The sequence below is a fragment of the Zalophus californianus genome, chromosome 4 (genome assembly GCF_009762305.2).
Source record: "Zalophus californianus isolate mZalCal1 chromosome 4, mZalCal1.pri.v2, whole genome shotgun sequence".
Classification (NCBI taxonomy): domain Eukaryota; kingdom Metazoa; phylum Chordata; class Mammalia; order Carnivora; family Otariidae; genus Zalophus; species Zalophus californianus.
In genome coordinates, this window is record NC_045598.1 from 72399440 (window position 1) to 72418503 (window position 19064).

General features: G+C 37.3%; 1 protein-coding gene across 1 annotated transcript in view; it reads left to right on the plus strand.

The window, feature by feature from the left end:
- Nucleotides 1-872: 872 nt before the first annotated feature.
- LOC113926592 (calcium-activated chloride channel regulator 1-like) overlaps nt 873-19064 on the plus strand; it is a 54162-nt gene continuing 35970 nt past the window's right edge. Inside the window, 11 exon segments of the mRNA XM_035727051.1 lie at nt 873-1028; nt 5489-5629; nt 5718-5865; nt 8454-8562; nt 10390-10567; nt 10912-11130; nt 13385-13612; nt 13971-14148; nt 15438-15544; nt 18066-18281; nt 18879-19062. Coding sequence (XP_035582944.1) covers nt 873-1028; nt 5489-5629; nt 5718-5865; nt 8454-8562; nt 10390-10567; nt 10912-11130; nt 13385-13612; nt 13971-14148; nt 15438-15544; nt 18066-18281; nt 18879-19062 — 1864 coding nt within the window.

The window sequence follows — 19064 nt, forward strand, 5'->3', positions numbered from 1 at the left end:
TTGTTTTTTTTTGTTTGTTTTTGTTTTTTAGAGTTTATTTTTTTAGAAAGTTTTAGGTTCACAGCAAAATTGTGAGGAAAGTACAGGGAGTTCCCATATACCATCTGTCCCCACATATACACAAGTCTCCCCACTATTAAAACTCCACACCAGAGCAGACTCTTTTGATATACTTGCATAAAAACCCTCTGCCCGTCCCCCCTGCTCACATTTTCTCTCTCTCTCTCTCTCCCAGGAGTCCTTAAATAAATAAATCTTTAAATAAAATAACTTTCAGGTTAGTTTTCACAGCTACCTTTATTCATTTCATTAGAAAATTTTATTAATTTTCACACTGTACTGTACAGAAAATACAAAGTGTATGTCTATATGCAGGAAATGAACCAGAATTAGAAAGTACATAAAATATTTTTCAAGAGGAATATGTGCAATTTTTTATAAAAAGACCTGGTCTCAGGATGCCTGGGTGGCTCAGTCGGTTAAGCATCTGCCTTTGGCTCAGGTCATGATCCCAGTGTCCTGGGATTGAGTCCTACATCGGTCTCCCTGCTCAATGGAGAGCCTGCTTCTCCCTCTGCCTGCTTCTGTGCGTACTCACTCTCTCTCTCTCTCCAACAAATAAATAAATAAAATCTTTAAAAAAAAAAAATCTGATCTCTTCTTTGTTTTAGGTCACTTTTACAGTAACACGCAATAAAATGATTGTGTAAACTGAAGTCAAACATACTGAGGTCATACTGTATTGACCTTTATACAGGTAATGTCCCAACATTGATAAGGTTTAGGACTATATATATGGAGACAGAAACGAAGTGAAAGAAAAGCCTTTTGAACAAACCAACTTTGGGGCCAGGAACGCCTTGACAGGAACAATGGGGTTATTAAGTTTGGTCTTCCTTTTAGTCCTATACCTGCTGCAGGGATCTAATACTTCCCTTGTTCAGCTGAATAACAATGGGTATGAAGGCATTATCTTTGCTATAGACCCTCGAGTGCCAGAAGATGGAAAAATAATTGAACAGATAAAGGTAAGAAAGAAGTGGAATTTCTTCCATTTGAATTGTGGAGAAGAAAAAAAGTTAGTAGTTAATAATTATGAACTTCTGAATGTTACAGGAAGCTTAAAAGCAGCATGGTACAGTAAAAATAATGCTGGAATGGCAGAGAACTTCCAATTCGGAAGTTCTAGGTGGGGTTCTACCCTGTCTCACCATAAGACCAGAGACAAGGCACAGAGCCTCTCTGATCTCAGTTTCTTCATCTATAAATGAGCAGTTGAACTCATCTGTTCTTTAAACACTTATTTAATGAATACTTATAACATGTCAGGGAGATAAAACAGTGAATTAAAAATTCCTTGCCTTCGTGCAGTACACATTCCTTTTAGATGATATAGATAATAAAAACATGTAAAAGTATAGCAGGTCAGATGGTAGTAGGTTGCCATGGAGTAAAGTAAATCAGCAAAGGGGGATAGGCAGTGTTGGTGGGGCTGGGTGGGAGGAGAATGTGGGTTACTGTTTCATGTGGGGCAGTCAGGGAAGGCCTCACCATTGATGGTGACATCTGAGTGGAGACCTGAGATGAGTAAGGGAGGAACCCATTGAAAATCTGGAGGCGGGAACAGCAGGCACAGCGAGCATACTTGATGTGACCAGCAGGAGGTGATGGCCAGGAAGAAGGGTGGGGAGAGCTGAACATGGAGACAGAGGGCCCAGACCACTGGAAAGACTTGGGCTTTTACTTCCATGGAAGGTTTCTGAGCAGAGGAGGGGTGTGCTCTTTCATGCATGTGCTGGGCACTCTGAGTGCAGTGTTGAAGAAATTCTGTAAAGGTCTCTTCTACTTGTCATTCATCCTATATAGCTCTGTTGTAGCATAGAAGTATGGAGGGACACCAGGTAGGAAACTGTTGCGGTGAGAAGTGATGGTGACCAGGTACAGGGATGTTGTGCTAGAGACCATTAAAGTGGTATAATTCTGAACATATTCTGAGGGTATCATAGACAAATTTGCTGATGGTTTAGATGTGGCATGGGGGAGGTGAGGAGGAAAAAAGAGAAGTCAAGGAAGACTTCAAGGGTTTTGGTCTGAACACTAAGAAGGATGGAATTATCATCAGTTGAAAGGTGAAGACTGTAAATGGAAAAAATTTGGCAGATGGGAGATCAGGACTTAGTTTGAAGCATTTTGAATTTGAGATGCTTATTAGATATCCATATAGATGGAGATAGGAATCTGAATTCAAGGGGGAAATTTGGGGGGAGATAAAAATTTGGGAGTCATCAGTGTGCAGAATGAGATTTAAAGCCATGGGAATAAATGACTTCACTAAGAAGTACAGATGGAGAAGGAAAATGTTCCAAGACTGAACCAAGGAATTTGATTTCTAAAGTTTCTTCCAACTATATCATCTCACATAATAGATTGGTGTTACAGTCATGCAAATTAGCTCTGTCTGGCCCTGACATCAACATTTACTAATTCCTTACACTCAGTTCCTCCACTACTGTATCTTTAGGCTCACTGATTTAGCCTTCTGCATGCATGTTGCTATCCATCAGAAGCTGATGTGCTTGACCTGGGTGGTGAGCAGGTGATTCTGTGGCTGTCATTTATTACTCATTCTGAATAAATTCTTGAAGCATAACTGTGTTCATTTATTGATAACTTTGAATTCCAGGAAAAAAAAGATTCCTTTACTGAAGAGCACAGGCTTGAATAGCAGTTAATATAGCTGATTCTGAATGATGGCTTCTTAGTGTTCAGGAATAATCAGTTTCAAACTTTTCTGAACATCAGAAATCAGTATTTGAAAGAATTATTTGTAGGGGCAAAAAAATTTATTAAAATGTCCTCTACTGAACACCACAAAAGTTCAATTATTAGTAGGTAGACATGCCTCTAGATTACACAATGTTTCCTGACATTCTCCCAGCCCTCTACAAAGTCCTTGCATTTATATTATCAGGCAACCTTGTGAAATTCTCTCATCCACATTATACAGAAGAGAAAACTCTAGTTGGAGAACTAAATAATTTTCCAAGGTCAAATTAAATAGCACAAGGCGCCTGGGTGGCTCAGTCCTTAAGTGTCTGCCTTTGGCTCAGGTCATGATCCCAGGGTCCTGGGATCGAGTCCCACATCGGGCTCCCTGCTCCACAGGAAGCCTGCTTCTCCCTCTCCCACTCCCCCTGCTTGTGTTCCTGCTCTTGCTATCTCTCTCTGTGTCAAATAAATAAATAAAATCTTTAAAAAAATTAAATAGCACAATTACAGCTGAGATCCAACACATGGGCTTTGAAGGCTGACAAATCTGGGTTTGAGTTCCGGCTTATATAAGGTAACGAAGATTACTCTTTTTTTCTAACTGGTGAACCAATTTGCAGAACCAACTTACTTTGGGGATATTATCTGACCATAATAAGATTCATGCTGAATTTACTCATAATTCATGACCTGAGATGTCAATTGTCAACTTTCCTTATTCCTTTTATTCATGTGTCTTCTTGGTTTGAAAGTACTCATTTTTTTTGAAACATTGACAATACTAGTCATCTTTGATCCAACTAGGATATTATAGGAATTCTGAGAAGGAATTTTGAAAGAATATTATAGAAATTTTGCTTGGAAAGCCTGTGAGAACCATAATTATCCACCCTAGTATGCCCTAAGGGATCATAATCATCTGACACAGGTCTGTAAAATCCTTCAGTGACCTGAGAATATACCACTACCCAAGGCAGTTGCACAGAGCTAAGGATACTACAAAGTAAATGGAATACCTTGGAGTTATACAATGCACAACTCACACAACTGTACACAGTTTGTTCATGTTATCTCCCTGCTATGCCATAAAACTGTATACTTTTCCAAACTGTACCACAACTCAAATCACCATATATAATTTTTATCTCATAGAAAGAGATAGCCATTGCTTCAAGCAAAATGTGACAACTGGCTGATACCTAAATACTCCAAAACAAAAATGAGGAAAGGCATCCTAGGGAATAGGAAGAGAATTCTTTCATCCACTTTAGGTCAGTGATGAAGTAATTGCCAACCTACTTTAGGAGATCTCTGAAGCCCCTTTCCTAACTCTTAGCTAGTTCTTTGGGCCTTCAGTTCTCTGCACTCTGGCTTCTGACTGATGCCATGGCTCTGAACCCAATCAGTTTGCTGATCTCTTCAATGCATATGAGTCAGCACACTGGACTCTCTTCAAGAGAACAAGACAGGAGCCCTGGGATTCCTGAAAAAAGAATAATTCTATTGTGGGCTTGTGTGAGGTCAGGAAGCATCATGGAGGAGGACAGCCCATCCTGAAGGAAACAACACTGTTGACTGGGATATTGCCAGCAAGATGAAGAGTTTGATATTGTCATCCAGCACCCAGGATCCTTCAATTATTCAGTGGTTTTGATCATGTTGAATAGATCACCCTTAAGAAGCATTCATCCACCTATTTCTCCTACTAGTTAGTAAGTTCTAGAAAGGGACTATCTCCCTTATTAATCATTGCACCTTTGGGTTCAAGATACTGAACAGTATAAAATGATATTATTTTCAGCTTGATGGCAGAGCAGCAAGCTCTGCCTATGATTATAAAGCTCTGAATCTCCTATGAATTTTTCTATCATTCCACCCCCAAGCCCCAATCCAGCTGCCTCTCCTGGAGAGTGTGAGTATAACGAAAAACCTCTCCTATGTCCCATCCCTACAGACTGTTCTCAGCTTGCATTAGCTAAGGCTGGTCTCTACTAAGATTTATTAACAGTAATGATATCAACCAGTTTTATGACTGCCTATGTGTAGGGTACTCTATAACTCATTTCATGTTTATGTTAACCTTAAAGAAAGGCTGTAATAGTCCATTTAAGAAATGAAGAAACTGAGCTTCAGAGTGTTAAACTGGCCAAGCTCTATTACCCAGAAGGTGCTAATGCCAATACTGGAACCAAGTAGATGACTCTAAAGTCTAGGCCTTTGTAGGGGCGCCTGGGTGGCTCAGTTGATTAAGCATCTGACTCTTGATTTTGGCTCAGGTCATGATTTCAGGGTAATGAGGTTGAGCCCTGTGAGGGGCTCCACGCTGGTCATGGAGCATCTCAAGATTCCCTCTCTCCCTCTCCCTCTGTCCCTCCACCACCCACCCCCATGCTCACACGCATGCACTCTCGCTCTCTCTAAAAAGGAAAAAAAAATAAAGTCTGTGCCTTTGTCATTTTACATAATTTCTCTTAACAGCAAACAGAAGCATTTGCCCTTTGATGAAGGGTTACAGGAAACTCAAAGCCTTTAATGTGTAAGATTAAGATATAATTTGGACTGATAATTAGCAGAACTAGAACTGTGTGACAGAGACCCTGCTCACTAGTCAGTTGCTTTGTCTATCCACTCTTAAATTGGGAAATGCCTGTGGTGAAGCCCTGCTCATTTAGTCCACTGTTACTTGGCCATCCTTACATATTTTTTCCTTTAATAACAGGACATGGTGACTACAGCTTCTACTTACCTGTTTGAAGCCACAGAAAAAAGTTTTTTTTTCAAAAATGTATTAATACTAATTCCTAACAACTGGAAGGAAAACTCACAATACAAGAGGCCAAAACATGGAAGCTACAAACATGTAAGAGTCAAAACGCTTCTCTTAAAAAATTATATTTTCTGGTGATCCCCAGTTTTGCAGCATATTGATTGTTTTAGAGTTTTTTTAGGCTGATGTATTAATTGCACCACCTACCCTCCCTGGTAGAGATGAACCATATACCAGGCAGTTCATAGTCTGTGAAGAAAAAGGAGAATACATTCATTTCACCCCTGACTTTGTACTTGGAAAAAAACAAAAGGAATATGGACCATCAGGTAGGAATTTTTGTTAAAACACATGTTTTGCAAATTATTCTAACATGCAGCTTTGTATCCAGGTTAAGTGTACAGGCCTTGGAGTCAGAGTCTCTACGTTCAAATCCTGACTTATCAATTGTGTGTGACCTTGGACAAATGACCTAGTTTCTCTGTTCTTATTTCCTATAAGACAGTAAATAGAAGGTTTCCTACCTTATGGAATTGTTGTGAACACTGAGTTAGATAATCCATATAACTACAGTCGGAACAATGTTTACAAAAATTTGAGCACAGGACAACAATACATTTTTAAGGCATACTTTTTAGATTTAAATTTTTCCGTTCTCCACAGCTGGATATTAATCAATCACAAGCTGCCTCCATGGAAGGCAGATGTACGGCAAGCTAGAAAGAGCCAGGATGCCAGTTCTTGGCCAAGAGAAAACACTCATAGGCTGCTAGTTGCTGATACTATTATTCAACCTATTTGGCTTAACCAGATGAACTGTCTATAAGTGATCATTTTTACCTAGAAAAATGACAATTTCATCTAGTTCAATCTAAAAGTGAAAATCATTGGTTCAAACGAACTAAAGGATATAGATACAAATCATTGTTAAAGGAAGGCTCAACTCACATGTCACCATTCAGTGAAAACCTTCCTAAATCCTAAAATCTCCTTCTCCCATTGTCCTTTCAATGAGCACATAATAAGTCTCTTGTCTCTGTCGAATGTTCAGCTAGCCCTAGCCCTGGTCCTCATTGTCACCTGGGCCTATTCCCCACCCCAGCGTAAAATCTCTATCATCCTATCCCACCCCAGTCTTATCTGTCCCTCAAACTTTAGCTTGACCATGTCTGTTCTCCTTGGTACCTCTAATCCTTTTCACCTTTCTAACCTATAGTCTCTTTCCTGGCTGGCATATCCAGCAAAATCAGTCATTTCAACTATAAATATAAAAACCTCAACTCCCTCATCATTCATATCCTTATGTTTCATTCAACTTGCCAAATCCTCTGTACTGAGTTTCCAGCCAGTTTCCTTTGGCTCCTGTTAATGTATTACCAAGACTGTGATAGAAAATTATAAAACTAATGGTATCATTATATAAACAGGTTTTCCAAGCTCAGAGAAGCTCTCAAAGCTATTCAACAATATTTGAACCTACCTCTTCTTGGCTCCCTTTCTCATTCCCCATAGCAGCTCTTCTAAAACTTCTATTTTTCTCAACATCTATAATCACTCTTTTCAATCCCATCAACAGATCCCTATAGTCAAGCTAATTAACATACCTCCTCACACAGTTACCTATCCTTTCCATTTTATTTATTATTTTTTTTTTATATTTGTGGTGAGAGCACTTGAAATCTACTCTCTTAGCAAATTAAAGTGGGCATGGGAGGCAGGGCAACCTGCCATGCACCAAATCCTTGTTGTAGTTGCTGATATGAGGGCTTTTTCCTTCCATACTGAAAGTCCAATTTCACACTTATTAATCTGGTTCCATTTGCCTAGAAAACCTTAAACCAAGGTTTTTAAAGTTCAGTGCACAGAGGAATAACTTAGGGATCTTGTTCATATGCAGATTCTGCTTCAGGAGATCTACAGAAGGTCCAAGATTCTGCATTTCTTGTTAGCCACCAGGTCATGCTGATGCTTCTGGTCCAATGAACACACTTTGAGTAGTAAGGACTTAAAGAAGAAATGTGACTTATGCATAATACTGACACTTCCGCACTACTTTCAGATCTCATGAGTTAATTAGAGTTAGAGAAACACACATTACAGTAGAATAGACTATATGTCCAAATTCCTCTTCTCCATTTTTATACCCTCTGAAGTTTTTCCTAATATTGCTAAAACAGAAATTCTAGTTGTTTCTTCTTCCTGCATTTCAAGCTGTGGATTTACTTTTAGTCTTCCATTTACCCTAAAATCCTTAGCAAAAAAAAAAAAAAATTTTTTTTTTAAATTCTAACTCCCTCTCTTTGAGCTTTTCCTAGTCAAGGATTACATCTTATTCATCTTTGTATTTCCTAGTACTTAGTATAGGCTGAATATATATAATTAATAATAATTGCTTTCACATAATTAATAGTTATATGTGTTAAGTACTATAAATTAATTTTATTTGGATGCAACCCAAAATGCTATATCATCTATACCAGTGTTTTTCAATCTTATTTTTTATTATCTACTTCCTCAGGAGCATTTATAGACATTTTTTAACTAATCACATCCTAATGAAATTTTAATATCAAAGATATGTTATATATCTGTTTATGTTGTTGGTAGGAGTAAGCTTTGGAGAAAAAACCATTGTAATATCTATGACTTTTTGCCCCCCAAGAGCCAAAACCCAAAGTTCAGTCTATTCTGCCCATAGCATATACATCATAAATATTTTGTTGATGTAACATGTTGGGTAATAAAAAATGGTATACTACATAATATAATGAAACATGCTTTTTTATAAATAAAAATTTAATGTTAGCAGTTATTTAAAACCTAAATATAATTTTTTATTGAAAATGTTTCTTAAAATATTTGAGGGACAATTTTGTCACTTGAATTATGATCTTGTATTTGAAATATTTTCCTACAGATAGACTGTTTGTCCATGAGTGGGCCCATCTCCACTGGGGAGTGTTTGATGAGTACAATGAAGATGAGCCTTTCTACAGTGCTAAGTCAAAAAGAGTTGAAGCAACAAGGCATGACCATTTAAATTTTCTTAATTACTTTAGGCTATAACTTCTTAATTTTCTTAGCTTGATTTCTTTTAAATGCCAATCATTTTTTTTACATCCCAATGCAGATAATAGATGTGATATCACAAAAGAGCGCTTTTCTGGGTTTTCTTCTTTTTTTCTTTCTGTCTTTCTTTCTTTTACTTTCCTTATTTTCAGAAAATGTACCTTAAAGTAGCTGGTTGTCTATTTAAAATACACATAACTTTGAGAGCATTTGGTAGCCAATTTGGCATATTTTTATACCTCTGTACCATAGCTGCCAGAACTCATTTGTGCTGAAGTTATACTCTGTGTAAGGGGTTGTATAGTATATGACAAATCAAAATTATTTATACTACACAAGAACAAAAAAAATGGTTAAGAAATAGTGGTAAATGCGCACTAAATGAGAAATCAATCTTCAAGAGCCAGACAAGGATTTCTTAGGATTTGTAAAGTTCACTTAAAAATATAGATCTAATAATATCACATTTAATCATAGACAATCCTCTTAGTTCTAAGATCAAGAAAGCAAAATGATCGCTGGTAACTGGTTTAAATTAGATGCGATCAACTTAATCAATCTTAGATGCCCTGTTGGGTCTCTGTGGACTTACCAGAAAAAGTATAAACTGAAAGATACTTGATTTCAGTGAAGGCCCTTCCTCTGCCCAGTTGCACCACCAGTTTTAGCACACGTATTTAAGGAGTATTACATTGATTACATTTGTCTATATCATATTCCCCCTAAATGTCTAGTCTCTGCAGTAGAATAGTCATCATGGTTGTTAATGCAGACACCATTATGTACACTGAGTTCTGGGGCAATAGAAGCATACACATATTTAGGAGACTCCCTAAATGACTGAATGAAATCTAGTAATTGCTTCTTAAATTTGAACTGGAAACACATTGAAAAGATGGGATACATTCACATTCCAGCATATTTGTCATAATCACTGCTACCTGTGGCCAATTCCATGCAATAAAATATATGTCAAAAAATGTCCCTACCAGTAAAGACTACTGTCTTAGGCAGTACCTCAATCTTTCCTTTAAGCCACATTTCACTTTGGATAAAAATGCTCCTGAAAAAACAAACACTTGTAGCTATGCCACATCACATTCTTTTGGAGATAACTTCTTTGAAAAGAATTCTTCAAAGAACTTCAAGCTAAGGTAGTACCAAGAATAAGTGTTTTCACAAGTTGCCCTTTCCAGATGCCAACAGTGTATTTATCATCACAAGGCCCCCAGGAGAGATATTTGGAAAAGGGGAATCTCCAGCCATTAGTATTAACAGGACAGAAGCAGCTTTAATCACAACAGGAAACTCAGCCATTGCATATACTAGACATCCCACTTAAAGTTTCTTTCTGCAATTTATTGAAAAACAGTTAACTGCTCTGGTAGGAACCCTTAAATGTTGCTGTCAAAAACAGGATGTATATGGTACATAAATAAGAATAAAGATCTTGATATACAGGTCATTATTAAAAAACTTGATAGAAAGAATACTTAAGATTTTCAAAAATTTTAATAAATAAATAAAATCTTTAAAAAGGGGGGGGGGCGCCTGGGTGGCTCAGTTGGTTAAGTGTCTGCCTTCAGCTCAGGTCATGATCCTGGGGTCCTGGGATCGAGCCCCGCATCAGGCTCCCTGCTCCTTGGGAGCCTGCTTCTCCCTCTGCCTCTGCTGCTCCCCCTGCTTGTGCTCTCTGTCAAATAAATAAAATCCTTAAAAAAAAAAGATTTTCAAAACTTTTAATTGTTAAGTTGCCTCAAAGACTAATTGTTATATATTTTCAGATGTTCCACAGGTATTACTGGTATAAATAGAGTTTATAAGTGTCAAGGAAACAGTTGTATAATTAGAGGATGCAGAATTGATTCTCAGACAAAACTGTATGAAAAAGACCGTCAATTCTTCCCTGATAAAGATCAAACTGGAAAGGCATCCATAATGTTTATGCAAGGTATTAATTCTGTAAGTATGCCAACTATAATTTAACAGCATATATTTATATTCAAAAGATATGTTATCATGTTTATAAAATATCTGGGCAGGTTACCTGAGAGATTAGACATATTAATAATAGAGTTCTTTAAATATTAACTGGCATATGGTAAGCACAACTATTGTTAGCTAGCTAGTGTTAGCTATTATTACAATTATTCTAAACCTATGTTACTATTATATGATTCCTCAATGAATCATATTTCATTAAATAAATGACATATTTGACAAGCAGATCTTTTATTTTTCAGATTTGTTGTTGAATTTTAAATGCATTGTATATAAAAAGTTTTTTCACTTTATTAACCTTTTAGGTTGTTGAATTCTGTAATAAAGAAAACCATAACAGAGAAGCTCCAAGCCTACAAAACAAAATGTGCAATTCCAGAAGTACATGGGAGGTGATCAGCAATTCTGAGGATTTTAAAAATACAACATCTTTGGTGGCACCATCCCCTCCACCTGTCTTCTCATTGCTGAAGATCAGAGAAAGAATTGTGTGCTTAGTACTTGATAAGTCTGGAAGCATGAGTGTAAGTTTGTGGGCCCATTTTTCCTGGATGTAAGGACACGGAAGTGACTGAATAGCTAAGAATATTCTGAACACTACCTGATTGTTCTAAATTGCATGGTGGCATAAGTACTTTCACCTCCTATGATCGTGACCTCAAGAGGGGCAGTGAATATTGTAATGAAAGAAGTGGGGCAATAGAGTTAAAAAGACCTAACCCAAGATCCAACTCCAGAAAATGGAGAGTTTATTGAGGGGCACTTTTAGACTCTTTATTTTTTTTTATAATGTTCCATTTCTTTTTTAAAAAAAGATTTTATTTATTTGAGAGAGAGAATGAGATAGAGAGAACATGAGAGGGGGGAGGGTCAGAGGGAGAAGCAGACTCCCTGTTGAGCAGGGAGCCCGATGCGGGACTCGATCCCAGGACTCCAGGATCATGACTTGAGCCGAAGGCAGTCGCTCAACCAACTGAGCCACCCAGGCACCCTAGACTCTTTAGTAAAGCCTCAGGATCAGAACTAAAGACTTTTAACATGGACATGCTTTCTACTGGAAACACTTAACAGACATGAGGAGAGAGTGGATTAGGGTCTCTGAACTCCATTCCAAGTCAAGGAACAAGATCAACCAGAAGAATTGTTAATGTGGCTTTACCTTATTTGTATCATCTATATAAATGACCTCTTTATATTCAAAGACACAGGAAAAGCATCACTATAATGAAGATACAGTCAGATTCAGCCATTCATTTCTTCTATCAGTCAATGAATGAAAGCCATTGTGCCAGGCTCTAGGAATAGAACTCATATCCTTAAAGAGTTCACAGTTGAAAATTTTCTCTCTCTTCTCCATTACCTGGTTAACTCATACATATTCTTCAAATTTGGTAAGAGGTACCCATTTCCTCCCGGAGGAGATGGGCTGGGCTTCTAGGCTGACTAATGGTCCTTCTGCCAGTCTCCCACAATGACCTGTGCAAACCTCTATTACGATATATTATACTGAAATTACACATTTCTCTCCCACTAGACTGGGAGCTCCTCTAGGACTTGAAGCAGTGTTTTATTCATCTTTGCATCCCTTCTGCCTGGAACAGGGTTTATCACGTATAAGCACTCAATAAATAATTGTGGAAATGGACTACAAATGAGCGAATATAATGTGATAAGGCACCCAGAAGGATGGCATATTTGAGGCAGAACAGAGTGTGCTAAAGATCAAGAAAAATGTCTTCAACAAAAGGGGCCTGGGTGGTTACTGAAAAACACAGAAGATGACACAGCTGAATGAAATAATCCACAATAGCAGAGTTTCAGAAAGAGCATCAGAATGCTAGAAACCTATACATAGAAGTGGCCTAGGAAGTGTTGCTGGAGAGAGATGAAGCTCCTTATTGGGAAAAGATGAGTAACCTCCTTTGGACAAGACAGACAAGATACAGGTAGAGCTAAGTTTAAAGGTAAAACAAAGTGGCAGAGAGAAAGCCCTCAAAGATGGAGATGTAAGAGCAGTTTTTCACTATGACTTGGTTCTAGGTAGTTCAGAGGGAAATTTGGATTGTGTTGGGGGGGAGGGTACCAGAGATCAGTTGGTGATAAGGGACTGGAAAAGACAAATGTATGAAAAGACTTACATCCTGGGCATTCATCTAGGAAAGATGGATGTGAGTTTTAATGAGTTCTTTGATAATTAATTCCAACTAATTCCATTTAATCCAGTGGTAGGGAAGTGGTGAGGAGAGGTTAGGAGCAGAAGAGGAAATGGGGGAGGTAGGTACTGGGCCTCTTAGAATGTAACTGCATCTTGAGTTAGTTTCATCTTTTGGGAAGTCCCCAAGTGGATGGGGAGATTTCAGTCTCTAGATGGAGTCCATGATAGTCTGATTTGACACTGTGGGATCTGGGAAGCGGTTTCATCTTGACACAACTGGAACAGAGGATCCCAGGAGTTATTAGGCAGTCTCTAAGATATGAGTCATCACCCCCCAATTCCAACCCAACCCCCACCCTATCCTCCACCTCTAATTTGGGTGCTTAGCAGCCAAGAATCGGCTCTAGTTAAAGCCTATGTTCTTTACTATACCATATGTATTCCATAATACACATAACTATATTTTTCAATTTTATCAACTGAAAGAAAATTGCTTTCTTTAATAACACTAATTGCTATTGGTAAAAAATTAACAACAAATTTTATACACTCATTTTATGTGATCTGCTATTATTTGCCAATTGAAAACCCTTTGGTTGTTTTTCTTGATCTTTTTCATTCAGGGTTTTAATCGCCTAAATCGAATTAATCAAGCAGCAAAACATTTCCTGCTGCAGACCATTGAAAATGGATCCTGGGTGGGGATGGTGCACTTTGATAGTACTGCCAACATTAAAAGTAATCTAATCCAAATAATAAGCAGCAAGGAAAGAAACAACTTCTTGGAGAGCTTACCTACAGCAGCTAATGGAGCAACTTCTATCTGTCCTGGAATTAGATCAGCATTTCAGGTGAAAACCATACTGCAAATGTAGTTTGTTCTTTTTAAAAAAATATTTAATGCCACATTCTGCAGTTATATTTTTGGAGTCTAGTTGACCTGAGTACTCAAGACTGAAATGTCATTGTCATTTAACCCAAGTAGAATTTTTCATAGCCCTGCACCCATGTAACTTCATTTGAGCAAACATTCCCTGCAGCAGATGGACAGAAAATTTTTTAAAAAAGGTGTTGATTGCAGATTCTATTATTTTAAAAGATGCTATCTTCTTTTCTGCACACTTTCATTTTCTCTGTACATTTTTTCTAGTATCCTGTAAGTCTTTTGATCTAGGAACACCAATAATTATGTTCTGATTGTATCTGCAGGTAATTAGAGAAGTATACCCTCAAATAGATGGATCTGAAATTGTCCTGCTGACCGATGGGGAGGATAACTCTGCAAAGAATTGCATTGATGAAGTGAAACAAAGTGGGGCTATCATTCATTTGATTGCTTTGGGACCATCTGCTGATCAAGCCGTCATAGAGATGAGTGCTATAACAGGTGAAATATGACCCATATATATAAGTCCTTTGAAAACAATGCATAAGTGTAAAGTCTCACAACAATTTCTCTCAAGCTCTTGCCCTGCAGGTGCTGTGCCAGGACCTTGGAACCAGGGTCAAAACAGACCTGATCTCTGTTTTCAAGGTGCTCACAGTCCAGCTGGCTGGAGAGACAAATAAAACTACTAATCAAATAGCATAATCAGATGACATCCCTCCATGACAGGAGAAATATATAGAAATAAAGCACTATGTGAGGAGAGGAACCATTAATTCTCCCAGGGTTATATAGAGTCAGAGAAAGAAGGCATGAGAGATGAGGTGACTTCTGAGCTGGGCCTTGAACAAGGTGTTTACTTTTTCTGGAGAAAGGAGGGGTGAGAGAAGATGATCAGGTTATGAACAAAAAAATCATGTTGGATGACAATGCAAGGCACATGGAGAGATAGTGGGAAATCCATGAAACCAGAGCATGCTATGGGGTTGGGGCTGGGGACAGATGGGATTAACAGAGGCTCAGGCTGAATAAATCTAAATAACAACAAAATTTCTAGATGAACTACAGGGTAGATGCTATCTTAGGTACAGAGACATAATGAAAATGGACCACATGTTTTCAGTGCCTTCTTAAACGTAGTAGAATAAACGAAATTTATAACATTATGAATATTAATTATTGTATTGGGTTGACTTCTAATGCTACCAAATATATACTTGCTTTTTAATGCTTAGTCGCACAAACTCCCATCATTTCAAAGTACTTTTATGGCCATTATAAAATTTATTTCTGTCCCAAGTGTCCATCTCAATTTGTCTCTGTTGCTTACTGACTTTCTATCTTCCCATTGCCAGTTATTGTCAGGATACCTCAATATGACAGTTCTTTAACCTTTCTGAACTGATTCTGACCCACTTTGGCTGAAAAATCTGAAGGCCAGAATGATCATAACTGTATCTTAAAAGTGAATAATTACCCTAAAGAGCTACACAGTCTGTGGGCTCTAACACATGGAACTGTAACATCTTCTTTCATATTCTGTGATTTTTTTCACGGATTTCAGCGAGGAATATTTCTACAAGTGAGATATAAAGACCACTTACGTTTCCTAGTTATGACAGTTTTAAATTAACATTTCATTGTTAATCTTTACATATCCTGACTTTGTTCTATTTTAATAATATATACTGAAACTATGATTTTGTATACCCTGTTACCTTATTAATCACTAAAATGTGATAGGTATGTATTTTCTAGAGAGCAACCTACTTAATGCATTTACATTTTAGGAGGAAACCATTTTTTTTCTTCTGATGAAGCCCAGAATAATGGCCTCATTGATGCTTTAGGGGCCCCTGCATCAGGAAACACTGATCTTTCCCAACAGCCTCTTCAGGTCAGAGGGTTACCACTCTTCAGGTCTCTGTGTTTACATTTAGCCATAACCAAAAAATAAATCAGTTGTTATAAGTTTTGAGTCCTACATTTTTCTCAAAGTAAATTTTTAATTAAAATTAAGATTTCAGTATGAAATAGAAATCATTCTTTAGATATGACTATATTAAGTATTAAAATCAATATATTTTTTCTTTTTCTTTTCCCACAGAGTTTGGTTAAGGGATAACATCAAAACTCAATAATGTTAAATTTTCTGCCAAAAATAGACCTTGTCTCATAATATAGCTTTCATTTTTCTATGAATACATAAAAATATCTCACACTTCCAAGATTTCCCCCACCCTTCACTGCTGTGAAATAGATTTAAATTAGATGAATGCACTCAAGAACCCAGTTTGGAAATGGAAACAATGTATCTTGGAAATAATTTATCAGAAAAAAAGACAGTGAATAATCATTGTATATCTACAAGTTTAGGGCTTATCTTACCTCTTCAACTACTTTTTTCACTGACTTTTTATTTTATTCATCTCTCTTCTGACCTCTACTTCTTTTCTCATTTGTGTTTCAACAATACCACCATCTTCTATTTAGATTCAGAACTTTTGAAAACTTCCTTCTTCATTCACATCCCATGTAAAATGCCAACACAGCCTGTTTCCTTAAAAATATTTTTTACAAAATTGTTTCTGTCAATACCCATTCCCACCAAGTTTGTATCATGTCATTTCATCTTCCAGTTCATCAAGTCACTGTCCACATTACAACTTGCCATGATCACCTAAACAAACCTATTTTCCTCTATTCTCCAACAATGAAGAGCAAGAAGGTATAGGATTCAGAGTTAAGACAATATGTGCAGATTGGTTTGGAAGTTGGGTTTGTAGCTTCACCTTGAAAACAGTTTAAAAATTCATCTGAGATCTAGTTTGGCAGTGTATGGAGAATAAACTGAAGGAGAATAAAGTTCATTTCTGAAGGTTCCAATCTGGATGACTGAGAAAATGATGATAAAATTGACATAAAGAAGGCGAAGTGATTTTAAGGATATTATTTTCTGCTCTATTTTAACCTTGTGTTTTGAGTGGATGGTGGGACATTAAAATGAAATATTCCAAAGGAGTTTTAAAATGAGAAAGCCGATTGTGGGAAATCATCCAGAAAGGAGGCACATACATGCAGGATATGCTCAAAGTTTCAAGAATGGCTTTCTAAATGATGTGGAAAGAAGAAAAAGTTCTGTCCCCCTCACTTGAAATGCCTATAGGTTCTTAAGTAGAGAAATAACAAAAAGAAAACTAATTTTTGAAAGGTTAACCTGGATTTGTGTACATGATGTATATGTCATGGGAGAGAATAGTGAGAACAGTTAGAGGTATGCTGCAATAATCTGAGTAGATGGGAACCTGAATTTGGATGGTGGCAGCTAGAATACAGAGAAAAGGTTGCATGTCACTCTTTACTCAGTTATTTTCCCCTAGTACTACTATGTAGCCAAAGCCTTCCAACTTAGACTTTCCTGATGGGGTACATGAAAAAGTCACTCACATTCAGATTTGACTTGATAATACTTGGTCCACTCAAAGACATGTCCACTTAACATAGGACTGAGATTTTTGTCATTGCAATGATGTCTTAGTGGTAGAATTCACTCCCTTCTATCAGCACTGGTGTGAAAGTATTTTTGGTTTAAGACTGGTTTAGAATAGAAATGAGATTTCCCATCATTCCTGAAAAGACATACTTATAGAAAGCACTTTCTTGGTCAGTGGATAAACTTGGCTTTCCTTGACAAAGAGCTACCCACAAAGACTTGAAAAACTTTCTTTGAAGGTCCTCTCAGAGAACATCCTATCTTTCACATCTCTTTTCAGGATTCCAATCTTCACAGTTTGCTCCATTTCCACTCATTAGATATGTTTACTGTCTTGTGCTACTCACTCTATTCACGTGTGAAAATTATTTCAAGATTTCACATCAGGAAAATATCCATGTTTGCTTGTCTCATCATTGGATAGTTCTGATTTTCTCTCTTGAGGTCACTTTTTACTGTGTCCCTACTCAAATACTCTAGCCACCACCAGTAAGTACTTTTTTTTAGTTCATCATTTAGATGGATAAACTGAGGGTAACACACACATACACACACACACACACACACACACACACACACCCTATAGCTAATTCTTCTTTGAGGCTGTAGCACTCTTTATTGCTAAAGACTTGCTTCGGTGGATGTTTGCCAAGACAATGGAAAAAAAATAACAGGGTCATATCTCCAACTATAAAACCCATTCTCCTGCTTTAATGCTTTTATTATACCATAGCCTTTCCTGAGACTCTGTATTTCCACACTATCTGTCACATCCCAATCAGCTTTCAGAGAGATCACAAGCCTAAGGTAAGATGCCCTATATAAGCTTGTTCTTAGGCCAGAAATTAAAAACTGCATGAAAAATGAAAACAGAATAAAATTGCTCTCTTCTCCAGTCATTAATTTTTAAAATATATTTAAACAGCTTGAAAGTAAGGGGTTAACACTCAACAATAATCCCTGGATGAATGGCACTGTAATAATTGATAGCACTGTGGGAAAGGACACATTCTTTCTTGTCACATGGAGTGGACAGGCTCCTGTTATCTCTCTCTGGGATCCCAATGGAGCACCGATGAAAAATTTCACAATGGATGCAGTTTCCCAAATGGCCTATCTCAATATTCCAGGAACAGCAAAGGTAAGCAATTAGCTTTTACATTTTCTCCCACATTTGTTTTGTAGCTGAAAATACATTGTTCACTATCACAACTATAGGTGTCAATATTTGTATCATCTTCAAAATTATAATAAGATAGAATGTACTTTCTATGCCTATATGGTCCCCAAAATTATGGTGGCAGGAAAAGGAAGAAAGAATGTATACATTAGGAGAAAGAGAAGGGGAAAAAATTAGGTAGGCTAAAAATAACTTTAAAGAGGCAATGAAGGGAGAATCTGTGCAAGTTGGTGTTTAGATAGCTATACAGTCATTCCTTATTAGCACTACCAGATCATAGAATCTGTGGACTTCGAGGTTAAAGAATAAGGCCAAGACCAAGGCAAACTTTCCCAAACTTATTTTTCCCAGCTCAGATTTCCCAACCTTTGGACATCATGCATGACAACAGCCAGGATGCCCTGTCTAAACTGCCTCAGTTCTCCTCCTTTTACCCTCAAAACTCTCAAAACCCTGTATATTCTGTAACATACTTATAAAATTTATTTTAGAGTTGGATAGTAAAAACACAAAAAAGCTTGATCTTGGATACTTACTATATTTCCATTGAATTTTTAGGTGGGTCTTTGGACTTACAGTCTTCAAGCCAAAGCATACCCAGAAACATTAACTATCACAGTAAATTCTCAGGCAGCCAATTCTTCTGTGCCTCCAATCACAGTGAATGCTAAAATGAATAAAGACACAAACAGTTTTCCCAGCCCAATGATTGTTTATGCAGAAGTTCTACAAGGGTATGTACCA